This window comes from Telmatherina bonti (genome assembly GCF_933228915.1).
Source record: "Telmatherina bonti genome assembly, chromosome: 3".
Taxonomy (NCBI): Eukaryota; Metazoa; Chordata; class Actinopteri; order Atheriniformes; family Telmatherinidae; genus Telmatherina; species Telmatherina bonti.
Genome location: NC_136621.1, coordinates 8641922 through 8656618, shown reverse-complemented (window position 1 = coordinate 8656618; position 14697 = coordinate 8641922). Strand labels below are relative to the sequence as shown.

Genomic DNA, 14697 nt, shown 5'->3' with positions numbered 1-14697 from the left:
AAATTCTCCTAAAAAAGCTTAATTTGCAATCAGCTTTGGATCTAAAACTGTTTTGTAGCAGACATGGTAGCAGACGTCCCAGCTACAACAAAGCCATGGCATCATAGGACCAATGATGCAGAATTTCTAACCATGAAATTCCATTAAAGCATTGTAGACCTGGCAATGGGGAGAGGTGGAAGTGTGTGTGCAGGTACCTCGTGATTGTGCTGACTGTGAACTGGGACGGGGGTTGTGTCTCATGCATGAGCAGCTGCAGATAAACTGAACTCTGGTCCCGAGCTATGGCCACCACCGGGTCGGCTTGGCCTTGGTCACAATCATAGAATAATTTTGGAACCAGCCTGAGAGAGAGACAGGAGCAGGAATGAGAGGTGGATTTTTTTTTTTTCTCTTTTTAAAACAGAGATAATTAACATAAACAATAACACAGGTGAGCACTTGGACGATGTGTGATAAAGCCAACACATGGGTTAGTGTACCTGCTAACAGCAGAGGCAGCTACATGCCGCACTCTTGGATCGTCATCTCCCAACAGATGTAGGACCACATCATTCAGGACCCTTTCCTGCAGCCGCAGTCGCTGGATAGAGGAATGTTTACAATTTCAAGACCACAGTAAACAACAAAATGTTGACACATTGTTAAAATGTTACACTGTGAATGTGTGTCCAAAACATTTAATAACTATCGTGTCTCACAGCAAATAATACATACCCTGGTGTAGTGATGATCTCCTTTGTGTAAAGTCTCGGTTTTTCTCTCTAAGAAGTTGATTAATCTAAAAAACAAAAAAAAAAAGTATAATTCCTGAGTAAATCGTTTCCTAAATGCAGTCATTTTGCTTTTTTTTTTTTTTTATATACATAACACATTAAGTCAACTGTAAAGGCACGGGACAGAGGAATGTTAAGAAGACCTTACCTAAAGTCTAATTCAGCCAGGGTTTCTAAGAGTTCTGTGCGAACAAGCCAGTAGGAAGAATCCCTCAGAGCAAAAAGGTCAATAACCAGCCGCAGGCCAAGTTCACTCAGGGTGCTGATGCACAACGTCATGATGCAATGCTGGAAGAAAAAAAAAGGTTAGATTTCCACATACACGAGTTACCAGGACTAACCCTCATACAGAGATCCATCTTCATCCTACCCTCACTGCAGAGCAAGCCATCTTGCAGGTGACAGAGGATTCATCTCTTAGAGTTTTCTGGAGTAAAGGCACCAAGTCCACCAGGGACACAGGGTTGCCTGGAGAATAGACCAGTGTGATGAGCTCCGATCTATTCAGTCATTCAACATGACACTGACAAGACTAAACCAGACACACACACTAACCTGTTGCACTCTGCACACTGGCCAGCCAGGAGTGTATGCTGTAACGTGTTTTGGTAAGTGCAGCCTGTATAATGGCTCCACAGAGGATGGCCGTGGCCCCTCTGATCTGAGGGTCCCCGTGGTCAATGAGGCCCAGAACGTCACTAATATATTGCTGTTCTGTAAGGGAAGAAAGTGTAAATTAACATTTATGAATGGCTAATATGGTGTTCAGTATCCTGCCCAGCACTACTTCAGTATGTCAAAACCAGTACAGCTTTTAAATAACCGTGACTCATGAGAGAAATATCAGCTTTTCTTATTACAAGGGAAGATGTAACAGCTTGCTTTCCACACTGGATATGTTGATGTGAAGGAAGCATAAAAACACTGCCTTGCAGGGTTGTGGAGCACATTTTCTACTTGTAGAGATCATGCCGTATCCTCATATCTCATTCATGCTCCATTTCGCCACTCATCAGTCCCTCCAGGAATACACAATGTTGCAGTCTGAACTCAATATTCAAATTCATCCCATCAATAAGAATTCTACATATCCTTGCAACAGCATCAATGCAACTCTCACGACCTGTAGCACTTCACTGCATTACCCGATAAACACGTCATCAACTGTACTTCTGTGTTTTTGGTTTAAAACGTGCAAATGTGTGCAACAGAAACGTGACCTGTACTATATCGAACGGTAAATGGCATTAACACGGGGTAGACCCAGTGTAGAGCCTGCTCAACAAACTATTACTGTTACAGAATAACTTGTATTACAAGACATCTAGAGGGGCAAAGCTCCCTTCTTACCCAACCCATTTCTTTCTTCACTAACTCTTCTATTTCCCTTGGTTCTCTAAGAACCAACATTATGTTCCCCTTGTTAACCTTCAGCTTCTGGTGCATCCAAAGAGCAACAGCTGAAACATCAAATATGTAGATAATGATTAAAATATGTCAAAGAAAAAGGCTTTGTGAAATAAAATTAAAAAAATTATGCTCCTGTTGTGTTCTGTCTCTCACCAATAGTTAAACAGACAACTCAGAAATTTATAATCCCAATCAATACATATATTATTATGGATTTAAGTTACAAAATGCATTCAATAATAATTCTGTGGTGTTAAATTTCAAGACCATTAGGGATCGTTGGAAAAGCGTTCCAGGAAATATGCTGTAATTGTTCACCATGTCATGTTTGTACCTGACTCTGGATCTTCTCACATGCAGGCCCAATGGATGCTACGAGCTCAGACCCCTTCCTAGTAAACCCACTGAATTAAGTATTTAAGTATCAAGTCTAATTATTTATTTATTTTTTATTTATTATAATTATCAGTCAGTCAAAATGTCAAAATAATATAGTTTATTTGAAATAATTAAATCTGGCTCAAACGCACCAACAGTAGGTTGTATAATTAGACTTTATTATCTATTCAGGGCTTAAAGCTGGAATATTCTCCTCCTCTCTTCAATTTGACCAATTTTAACCATCTGCAAAATGATCAGTTTTAACTTTACAGTTTTTAGGGTCTGTTACTTTAAGTTTTCAGATGACAGCAGCATTTTAAAATCCCTAATAATTCATTAATACTAAATATGTCACGACTGATCACGGAGGAAGGGCTAAAGTATCAAAACAAAGTAGAACTGCTATCTGTTGAACAGTTCTCTTTCATAATATTTCGCTCGATGTCTCACTATGGGATGCACGCCTCTGTGCAGCTCTCAGAAGCATTAATCTCATTACGCCAATCCTGATTGGCTGGTGAACGTGTCCGTCCGCATCAGGTAGTGCCATCTACCTTAAATAGCTCATGCGGACGGCACCGCCTCATTCAAACACCTCTTCTCACTCGGGGCATATCTCGCGTCTGGGCTAGCTAGCTAAACTGTCCGCAGACTGACCTTTTAGCTTCGGTCGCCGGGCGCTACCTAGCCTTTAGGCGCATTTTATCGCTTCGTTTGGTCACACCAGACCATCTCCTCTGCTTCCTTGCCCCACCACGGCTCGGTCGTCACCACTTTTCAGCCTCACCACGGCGAAAAATAAAATTTACTGTCGAGCATTAGCACACCAGCTAACTCCTCGGCTCTCACGGTTAGCACACCAGCTAACCACCTCAATTCCCCGCTCGCTGGGAATGGAGGCAAAGAACCCTCACACCAGAGGTGATGGAGACTCTGGGGCCCGTTCCTGTCGATGCGGGAATAAAATTTCGAGCAGAGACCCACACCAGGTCTGCTCGTGCTGTCTGGGGCTGGAACACGCCCGGCTAGCAATAGATGTCCCGGGCTCGTGTCAACACTGTGCGGTGTTCACGGTAAAAAGTCTCCGCAGACGGCTAGCTCGCCAAGCTAGCCTGTCTGGACATGACCCTTATTTCACCTCCACCGACGTTGCCGTCGAAAGGGGAGGGGGTGGCGGGTCCACTGCGGTAGTGGTACCGGAGGCCAGTGTCAGCTGGGGCTCCCAGCTCGACCTGGCCACGGACCCCCCACAGGAGGAAGACGACCTGGACTATGGAGAAGATGAAGATGTCGCCTCGAGTCTCCTCATATCAGAGGAGGAGGACGACATCTTTAGTACTTCGGCCCGGGCTGCAAAGCCCGCGGCCTCCACCACCACTCGGGATGGAGGCGAGGGTAGCACACCAGCTTCTCCCCTCCCCAGTTCGGACATGCTCGACGTGTGTAAACGCGCTGCTGCCCGTCTGGCTATCCCCTGGCCGGCTGTTGTAGCGGAGACCGCCAGGTCCCGCTACGAAGGGAAGAAATTACCCTCAGCTAAGAGTGTGGCAAAACAACTTCTTCCCGGAGCTGCTGGACGAGGTGACGCGCTCGTGGAGGGACCGCCCGTACAGCAGCAGGAGCCCGGTTCCCGGGGCCTCATCCCTCGACTGAGGCGATGGAGAGCTTGGGCCTGCTCCGGATGCCTCCAATGGAACCACTCGTGGCAGCTCACCTTCACCCCAGGCTGTCAGCAGTGTCTTCCAGGAGCCCCAGCCTGCCATCCAAAACTGACCGTTTTCAGTCAGCCCTGACTGAAAAGGCGTACAAGGCGGCTGCGCTCTCAGCCAGAGCGCTCAATGTCCTCTCCCTGCTCACAGCGTATCAGGCTGAGCTGTGTGAGGACTTTGGACAAACCCAGGACCCAGCAACGTGGGAGGAGATTCCGGTCATCACCGACCTGTGTCTCCGCGTCCAGCGCTGCGCGGTCCAGGCCACGGGGAGAGCGCTGGGAACTATGGTGCTGCAGGAACGGGCGCGGTGGCTCAACCTTGCCAACCTGTCATAGACAGGGAGAAGGACGACGTCCTCGACATGCCCATTGTTCCGGAGGGAATTTTTGGCTCAGCATTGGCCTCAATGCAGCAAAGATGTGAAGCCAAAAAGAAGGAAGACGAGGCTCTTCAGCTCTGCCTTCCCCGAAAGCCTCCTGTTCCCTCCCCCCCTGCGCAGCGCAAGGCCCCTGCGCCTGCTGCCCCCCATGTTTCGCAGTTTAAAATGCCTAAACAACCGAAACTTCAGCCCGCCCGACCAATTTTGCCCGGTCGGGCCAGCTGGCCTAAGAAACCAGCGGCTACAATCGCAGCTGCGCCGGCACCCCCCGCGCAGGCTGCCACTTTCCAGGCCAGGAAGAAGAAGCGAGCAGCCTGAAAGTTGCTCTCTTCACCGGTGCAGCTGGCAGTTCCCCGTTCGCCAGCTCCACCTGTTTGGTTTCAGAGTGTGCGTCCAGGGCTTTCCCATGCCCCCACCTCCTTGCTGCCACGGACCGTGCCGAAGCAAGACGAGGGAATTGGACATTGGACGACAGAGGTTTCAGCGGTTGCTCCTCTCTCATGTCCACAAGCACACACACACACACTTTTATTAAAGAAAATAAAAAGTGTTTCGCTTCAGCATCCAGGCAGAGTGCCGAGGGCGCAGCTAATAAAAAAGAAAACCAAAGCTGTGAGAATAAACAGCGTGGGTGCGGGACCCGCAGCTTCCCCTCGGAAGAAAGCTTCAGCTTTCTCCGGTGTGGGAGGGGCTTCGGCTCCGTCACTGCGCTGTCAGGGAAGCCCAGTGCCGCCGATGAGTCACTCCCCTACTCCATCAAGAGAGGGCGCCAACGCTCTTTCGGTGGTAGGCCTGCAGTGTGTGTCTCCGCTCTCCCTCCGAAGGGAGAGATGGGCCGCGCACGGGGCGTCGCCCTGGGTATTAAGGACGATCTCGAGGGGATACAGGCTGCAGTTTGCCACTGTTCCCCCGAGCTTCGCCGGCATTATACACTCCCAGGCTCCAGGGGAGACCGCTCGAGTTTTACAGGAGGAAATTTCCTCCCTGTTAAACAAAGGAGCGATCTGTGTTGTCAGTCCCGCACAATGTCAGAGCGGCTTTTACTCCAGGTATTTCCTGGTCCCCAAACGGGGGGGGGACCGGAATTCGCCCGATTCTGGATCTACGCGCTCTGAACAGACACCTGAGGAAATACAAATTCCGGATGCTGACACATGCATCTCTGCTGCGCCTTGTTCGACAGAACGATTGGTTCACTTCTGTTGACCTAAAAGACGCGTATTTCCACATCCCAATTTATCCTCCCCACAGGAAGTACCTGAGGTTTGCCTTCCAGGGGATCTGTTACGAGTACCTGGTACTCCCCTTTGGCCTGTCTCTGAGTCCGCGAGTGTTCGTGCGATGCACAGAGGCGGCGATAGCCCCGCTCAGGCGGCAGGGCGTCCGCTTGGCTACATACCTGGACGATTGGCTGCTTTTGGCACAATCAGAACAGGAAGCCAGGGCTCACACACAGATTCTGGTGTGGCACCTGTCGGACTTGGGTTTCAGGTTGCACACCGAAAAGAGCAGGCTGTCTCCGGTGCAAAGCATAATCTTTCTGGGATTATCCCTGGACTCGGTGACCTTCACAGCGCGCCTCTCGGCAGAGCGGGAGAGAGCTTTCAGGGCGTGCCTCGCACTTTTTCGTCTAGACAAATCTGTTCAATTCAGATTATGTCTTCGATTACTCGGACTGATGGCATCTGCAATTCTTGTAGTCCGACTTGGCCGCCTCCACATGAGGGAGTTTCAGTTTTGGGTGGCCTCGTCCGGCCTAAACCCCGTGCGTCATGGCGCACGGAAAGTGCTGGTCACTCCGGGTTGCGTCAGGACTCTGCGCCACTGGCGGGCTCCGTCCTTCCTGACCCGGGGAGTCACTATGGGTCCAGTTCTGTCCAGGAAGGCGATCACCACGGACGCAAGCCTGACAGGCTGGGGTGGAATCCACGAAGGCCAGCCTGTGAGGGGGCTGTGGAGTGCGGACCTCCAGAAAACTCACATCAATTTCCTGGAGCTTTTGGCGGTGTTCCTCTCCCTGAAACACTTTCTTCCGTCTTTGGTCGGACATCATATTCTGGTCAGGACGGACAATACGACGGCGGTAGCGTACATCAACCGCCAAGGAGGATTACGCTCCCGTCAGCTACACACGCTGGCACGCAAACTGATCCTTTGGAGCTGCGGCCAGTTTCTCTCCTTGAGAGCGACGCATGTACCGGGAGCTCTGAACACGGGCGCGGACCTGTTGTCCAGAGGCGCGCCGGTTTACGGGGAATGGACTCTGCACCCAGAGGTTGTGCAACAGATCTGGGTCCGTTACGGTCGGGCCACTGTGGATCTGTTCGCTTCCAAGGACAACGCGCAGTGCGCAATGTTTTTCTCCCTGCGCAGCATGGATGCTCCCCTGGGCATCGACGCGTTAGCGCACGCCTGGCCGCCCGGTCTTCTTTACGCGTTCCCTCCCCTGACATTGATACCTCCCACTCTGTCCAGAGTGAGAGAACAGGGTCACGACCTGATATTGATAGCTCCGCATTGGCCTGCGATGCATTGGCTGGCAGAGATATATCAGCTGCTGCGCTTGCAGCCCTGGCAGCTCCCGCTGCGCAGGGACCTGCTGCTGCAGGGGGGAGGGTCGGTCTTTCACCCACACCCAGAACGCCTGGCACTGTGGGCTTGGCCCCTGAGTGGCACAACTTGTCAGCCGTGGGGCTCCCACAGCGCGTAATTTCCACTATACAGAGTGCGCGGGCCCCCTCCACTAGGTCATTGTATGACTGTAAATGGAGGGTGTTTGAGGAATGGTGCCGCAAGTACGGCCACATTCCTTTTCAGTGCTCGGTGGGGACGATCTTGTCTTTTTTACAGGATCTGATTGACAAACGGAAAGCCTTCTCCACAGTTTAAGTGTATTTGTCAGCTATTGCTGCCTGCCACGTGGGGTTTGGAAAGCTGACGGCAAGCCAACATCCACTGGTCTGCCGTTTCATGAAAGGAGCACGTAGGCTTCTTCCTGTATCCAGACCATTGGTCCCGCCATGGGAATTGGCCGTGGTCTTGGAAGGGTTGAAGGGTCCCCCTTTTGAGCCTCTGGAAGGAGCGGATTTGAAACACGTCTCTCAAGACAGTGTTGTTGCTGGCTTTGGCTTCAGCGAAACGGGTTAGCGACATCCATGCCCTTTCAGTGCATCCTTCGTGCGCTCAGTTTTTCCCGGGTGATGTGAGGGTAATTTTGAGACCCAACCCGGCTTTTATGCCCAAGGTGGTGGGCTCCTGTTCCCCTATAGACTTGGTCGCCTTTGGTCTCTCCGCGGGAGAACAGAGGTCGTTATGTCCAGTTCGTGCAGTCCGCACTTACATGGATAAGACTAAGAGTTTCAGAAGGAGCGATCAATTGTTCGTGTCCTGGGTTACTCCTCATAAGGGAAAGCCCGTCACGAAACAGCGCCTGTCCCACTGGATGGTGGAGGCAATCGCTCTGGCCTATACGAGTCAGGGTTTGCAGCCTCCTGGGGGACTGCGAGCACACTCGACTCGGGGCTTGGCCGCATCATGGGCCTTATTTAGGGGAGTTTCGGTTCAGGACATCTGTGCCACAGCGAGTTGGTCCTCGCCTCTCACTTTTGTCCGGTTCTACATGTTGGATGTCTCCGCCCCGTGCTTAGCACGCGCGGTTTTGACGTCCTGAGGACTCTTTCCTGTAGGTTGGTGGACGCTGGATAAGCTTGTCTGGCAATACGGGAGCTACCACATCCCATAGTGAGACATCGAGCGAAATATTATGAAAGAGAACTTTAGGTTATTTACATAACCCCGGTTCTCTGAGTAATATGAGTGAGATGTCTCACCAGACAACCCTTCTTGCTTGGGCGAGTGAGAAGAGGTGCTTATCTTGAATGAGGCGGTGCCGTCCGCATGAGCTATTTAAGGTAGATGGCACTACCTGATGCGGACGGACACGTTCACCAGCCAATCAGGATTGGCGTAATGAGATTAATGCTTCTGAGAGCTGCACAGAGGCGTGCATCCCATAGTGAGACATCTCACTCATATTATTCAGAGAACCGGGGTTATGTAAATAACCTAAAGTTACCCGTGTTACCTTTAGGCCCAGTTTCATTATTATTACTACTAAACTATGTGATTTTATTTTATCATTTAATTTGATCTTGTTTTATTTATTTTTCTTGCTGTTTGTCAATATAAAGCTCATTTAAAAACACCAAGTTAACCAGAATGCTTAATAAGTTTGCTTAAAATCAAGAAGCAATAATATGAGACAATAAAATGCTTCAAGTTCACTCAGTTGAATTGTGGAAAAACTCCCCATGCATGATTATTTCAATAAAAACTGTTGGAATCTGAATTTAATGATTTAGCATTCATATAAGTATAAACAATAAATGCAATAAATAACATTTCTTTGAAGGCAAAGAAATGAGAACTTCTGTTGCAACATTTCACAAAAGCTGCCACAAAATGAGGAACTTTAGGTCACAACCGAACAGAAAGAAAGGCAATGACATACTCTGATGGATGCATGGCTGCACAGATTTTGAGATTATATAAATGTTTGAACATGTGCTTTGAAACGGGAGAAGAGGGAAGGCATAAAGTGTCCACTATAAAATCCCTGCTTCAATCTTCACTTCCAAATATATACAAATGAGGAAAAAACATATAATAATGATAAAACAATACTAATATTGTGAAATGTGCATCAGTGTTAAACTTGGTCCAAGATTAAAAAAACTTGTAAGTTACAGTCTAAGACTTTTCCCACTGGAACAAAGTCTACATAAAATACACATTATGAACAGACATGCTTAAACTGCTTAGACATGTTTAAACTGGAAATGTTTGACTCATTACTTTGGTATCAACTGTAATCTAAACAGAACAGTGTTGATCGTGTTGAGTGTTTCTTTTTCTCAAACCTTCAACTGCGATGCCGTCCAGCGGCTGCAGATAAAGGGAATTAAAGAAGGCCTCAGGATGCAACGCTGCTGCTGCTCCAATGCAACTGACTGCCAAGGCCTTTACACTTACTCGCACCTCCTTGTCGGGGATCAAACCTGCGGAAGCACAAGGTGATTGCATCAAACTTCAAATTCATTGTATTTTAGATTAATTTTTCACCAAATATCATCATTAACATTATTTTAACACAACATATTAAAGGGGTTGAGTTCTCTGTAAATGCAAATGTGTAATTTTAATGAGCAAGTTTTTATAGATTCTTACCATTTTTTTGTCCTGTCAGCAGAAATGAAGCGGCAAGAAGGCGAACACATTGTACTAGTGGCTCCGACCCCTGGTCGGTATAGTGTCCAATTGGACCCTGAATTCGTGATGGCTGACAAACGTGGAAAAGAGTGACAATAAGCTGATTTTATTTATCCATTTGTTTTATTATTTCTTTTTTTTTCACCTGCAATTCAACACGGAAATGAAGATTTTTTAATACCTTATTATCAGGTTCAGGTTCTGTAGGTTCATCCTTTGGTATGAAGCGATCCACGCTGCTGTCTGAACCCTGCCGGTTGTGACCTCGGCTTTCGAAGAGATGAGGCTTGCTAAGAGCTGTTTAGAAAAAAAAACACAAATAATAAACTTTATTAAAAGAGAGAGTCCACCTCTGTGTGTTCAAAGCTGCATAAACAAACATACCAAGAGCTGATTGCAGGAATGGCTCTGAGGGTTCTTCTTGGGAGGAAGACGCTGCTCCTTCATCATCTTCATCCTGTAGTGTTCCGATCTGCATCCCAGAGTACTGACTCTCACTGCCATCAAGGACCTTAAGTCACACACAGAAGAAGAACTTCTCAATAAAGCATAAATTTAAAAAATCTTTACTTGATAAATATCCCAATTACAGCCCAGTTTAAAAGAACAGCTGCATGCAAACAAAACCAAAGAAATCTCAACTACTTTAGTTTGATTTCCTGGATTGAGGACAAAAACACAAGAACTTCAATGAAAAAAAAAATTCTAACATTAAAAGCTCTACTTAATCATGCTTGGTTCAACACAAATGACAGCAAATCAACTACAGACAGGAGGAAGCACAGGCTAGAGAAATGACCAAGGAGGAGCAAGCTTACAAACCGGCTGAAATAAATTCTCACATGACCATCTTCATTCGGATACACAAGTTTAAACGGGATTTTAAGGTCATTAAATGCTCTTTTACAGTCAAGTGTGAAAATGGCATCTCTTCTAGCAAATAAAAAACACCTGAAAAATACAAGCAGATACAGCTTTTTATTCCAGGTGAGGTTTTCGTTGGAACAAAAGCGAATCACAGCCTCTCCAGACTGCAGAGAGAAATTAACCTCAGGAAAAACCAAGTAAGGAACACAAAGCCTCCATGCTGCTTCTAAGTAGTCACATGAGACGTCAGGCTTCGTTGTTTTAACAAGTCTTTCAGAATCATCAGGCTTTTCAGAGGAAGTCACTCAGACTGGGAAAAAAACAAGGCATAATGTCTTGTCCGAGACAACAAAGGGGGGGGGGGGGGGGGGGGCGCGCGCACATAGTGGAAAAACTGTGTGCAGGGGTTAAGACAAAAAAAGCCAAGAAAAAGAGAAAGAATAAAGGAAGCCAAACATTTCAAGACAAGCAGGGACCGCCCATTCTGTTCAAAGTATCCATATGGCTGACCTTGTCACTAGTGCTAGAGGAGGAGGTAGCGTAAAAGGAGGAAGAAGAAGAGAAAGAGAAAGAAGATGACGAAGAAGAGGCAGTGTAGACAGAGGACTCGCTGTCTGTGGCATCAGGCCCCTCTGTGGAAGTTGGCGAGGGTGGGGACGGCTCAATCACCTGCGGCAAAGGAGTGCGCGACTGCGGCGAAGCAAGGACAAGGATAAAAGAGGTGGAGTAAGGGGCAAAAATCATAGAGGTAGAAGAGTTAAAATGGGCGTGTTTGGATTATCTGTGCGTGGCACTGCCATGTTAAGCTCACAGTTGTCAGGATAACTAACTTTGAAGTGTGTTATGGCCTCTTTCTGAAATCTATCTGGGCTATGCAATGTTAATGTCTGGCAGAAAAACACCAGCAGATGACTGGTAAACGATTCATCTCAAAGAAACGCGCGCATTAAATGCACCGTTTAAAAACAACTTGCAGTATCAGAGCCTTGCAATCTCAGGAAAACTTCTCTTTCTAGGCCCTTTGCTCCAACAGAGGGACATTATTGTTTTAGAAGTGATCAAAACTGCTTCTCATCCATCATTTTATGAACAAGGTGGACCATTTCTACCCACAAGATGGGCCGACTGAACAGCAGAGAAAAGAACTACAGCAGTGTGGTCATGAAAAGTCCGGAGATTTTCATTATAAAAGGAGCCGCAACATTTCTCCAGGCCACCACATGCAGCTCCATATGTTCATTAAAGGAAAGAAAAGGCGCTCATACAAAACATTAATAAACAGATCATTTCTGGCTAAAAAGGGTAGCACATAAACGATGTGCCCAACCCGAAGGGAACAGCTTCCACACATATACTGCATCCAGTTTTAATGGGTTAATGAAGTGTCAGAAACACATTCATTATCAACTCATCCTAATATGCCAGGGTAAAGATAAACCTCTCTTTATTATTGCATTTTGGTGTATCAGCACAAATAAAAACTATATTTCGATTTTTAAATTTCTACACACATTGTTCATAACCTCAATCTGTACAAATCTACATATGAAAATAACATTAAATTGTAGATCAAACTGATTTTTTGTGTGAAAAAATAAAAAAGTTTTCTTTCCAAATAAAAAAAAAAAATTCTATATATTTTTTTGTTTTCATTTTTTTTTTATTGATCGTTTTGGGCATTATTACAGCAGAATGATGGTCTAGTTACTCTAGTTCTCATTGAAAAAAAAAAAAAGACTAGCAAAAAAAGTGTTGTATATTTTTATTGCTTTTATTCTACAAATTTCAGCAATAGAGGAATTGTGAGAATCACAATTTCAATCGAATTGGCACCCAAAACATTGGAATTGAATCGGGACAAATGGATATGGCCACAGCCCCATTAAATAGCAGCATCAGCACATTTTTGGCTCAACGTTTTGTAAAAATTTCCTTTCTTCAAGCTGAAGAAACATGGTGTTTACCCCGCCTGTAAATGATAATTGTTTATTTTACGTCAACTTTAGCAACAAGCACAGAGCGCTTTCACACACAAAGTAACTAGAGCAGAATAAATCTAAGTGTGAGCACGATTGGACTGTTTCATCTGTGTGAAAGTTGTGCCTCAGCATTTTTCCAGCTTTGCTTCCAGTTTGTACTTGGAAGAGCGTCTTTGTGTTGCATTTTTATGTTTGTCTCACTAAATGTGTTTCCTAAAAATGTGTCATTCAGCTATTTGTACAGTATTCAGCTCATTCAAGAATTTTAATTTCCTGCCATATAAAAACAAAACCTTCTGATAATCGTATGATTCGTGTATATTCAAATTTTATTTTACAAGCTCTGCAGCATAAACCTTGTGTATTCTCTAATCTTTAAAAACCTTCCTGGGGTTTTAAAGATTAGTTTTAACACAGTTTTAACACAATTAACTTAAACATTGAGGACTAATTATATAAAACTCTACTGCTTAACAAAAGAGTATCATGGTAAAAATCTGGCTCAGTGAAATGCAACATTATCATAAAGTCAGAGCACCGTCATCAGAGATGTTAAAATTCATTTTAGCCTTAAAGATTAAATCTGACATTATCTAGGAAAGCTCACTGTCCACTGTATTTAACGCATACGCAGAACAAAGGTGATATATATTCAAGTATTGTAAAATAAAAGTCACACTGACCAGTTCTGCTACATCTGAGGGGGTCACGGCGGAGTCCGGTCCCTCTGTGGTTGTCTGGGAGGAGTCACTGGGTGGAAGTGAGCGATCGTTGTTGCCCAGAAGTGTCCCAGCTTCTCCAAGAGGCCCACCTTCTGGAGTAGCATTCTCTGGCGTGGTGTAGTCCGCCGTCTCTGGGGTAACGTTGGCACCCCCACTGGAGCTGCGGCTCAGCATTTCCTCCTCGTTTTCATTGGGCGATTCTGGGGTGCCTGATGCAGACGTCCCTCCTCCACCACCCTGCTCGGAAGAGGCGCTGAGGTCCACAGAGTCACCGGGCTGCAGGGTGTGCTGGGAGGAGCGTGGCTGCTCAGTGATGATGTCCACTTGGGCAGCAGAGGATCCATCTGCACAAACGGCAGAAAAAAGAAAAAAAAGTCTTATTTTCTGCACTGTCATCTAATTTCACCTCAAAGTTTCATCAGGGTCTACTCTCTGGCTATAACCAAGCAACACTTACCTGTGAAGGCTCCAGTAGCAACCTCATTCCTCTCAGGGTCATCCTCCAACCCATCTTCTTCTCCAGAAAGCATTTTACCTGCAGAAGGCAAGTTTATCACCATCAGAAAAGTCAAGATTACCACCAGTCTAAGTGGGGGAGCACTATGACCAAGAAAGAGGGCAACAAACTTCCAATCAGGTTTTTATTTAATCAAGCTGAGGTGATTCCACTGCTGTTGTGGAGCTACGGCTACCGCCCACACCCAGACTGAAACAACAGAAAAAATGGTGGAGGTGAGCAGGAGATAAATAGACTAGTCACCTCTCTGTTTCCTGAGAAGGAGTGGACTGCAGGAAGACCCTCCCCCTGCTGCAAGTGGCAGGAAAACAGGAAGCAGAAACAGGAGGTGAGAGGGAAAAAGCAGCAAAAGCTCACAGACTTGCAGGAAACAGAATTACTTTGAGACAACACTGAAGATTTAAAGAATGAGTTATGAAGATAAGACAAGGTCACTAACACTGGCTGAGCAGAAATTAAGAGTGTTAACTGATTTCCAGACAAAATCAGTAAGTAGGAACTGATTAAAGGCTACTTGTAGCAGATGAATTAGTGTCTAGTAGTATGGGGGTTAAATCAGTAGCACCACACGGAAGATGAGCTTTAATCCATTTATCCCAAATGATTGATAAGATTACCAATGAGCTCAAGAATGCTGCCGGAGCGCGCACGGCTCTCCGTGTCCTGACGAAACACAGAGGCATGTG

At 46.3% G+C, this 14697-nt stretch overlaps 1 protein-coding gene across 7 annotated transcripts in view; it reads right to left on the bottom strand.

Moving 5' to 3' along the window:
- Nucleotides 1-14697, bottom strand: part of htt (huntingtin) — a 47945-nt gene that overhangs the window by 24546 nt on the left and 8702 nt on the right. For 6 of the 7 annotated variants that reach the window (XM_079264752.1, XM_079264756.1, XM_079264753.1 and 3 more), the window contains exons 9-22: nucleotides 14629-14697; nucleotides 14255-14302; nucleotides 13952-14029; nucleotides 13456-13838; nucleotides 10311-10437; nucleotides 10108-10223; nucleotides 9885-9996; nucleotides 9578-9715; nucleotides 1332-1490; nucleotides 1147-1244; nucleotides 925-1064; nucleotides 718-781; nucleotides 483-583; nucleotides 198-344 (exon numbers count right to left, since the gene is read on the bottom strand). The exon at nucleotides 14629-14697 is cut by the window's right edge and continues 136 nt beyond it. In XM_079264752.1, the coding sequence (XP_079120878.1) occupies nucleotides 198-344; nucleotides 483-583; nucleotides 718-781; nucleotides 925-1064; nucleotides 1147-1244; nucleotides 1332-1490; nucleotides 9578-9715; nucleotides 9885-9996; nucleotides 10108-10223; nucleotides 10311-10437; nucleotides 13456-13838; nucleotides 13952-14029; nucleotides 14255-14302; nucleotides 14629-14697 (1780 nt within the window). The remainder of the gene's footprint in view (nucleotides 1-197; nucleotides 345-482; nucleotides 584-717; nucleotides 782-924; nucleotides 1065-1146; nucleotides 1245-1331; nucleotides 1491-9577; nucleotides 9716-9884; nucleotides 9997-10107; nucleotides 10224-10310; nucleotides 10438-13455; nucleotides 13839-13951; nucleotides 14030-14254; nucleotides 14303-14628) is intronic. The other variant, XM_079264755.1, reaches the window with a different exon arrangement.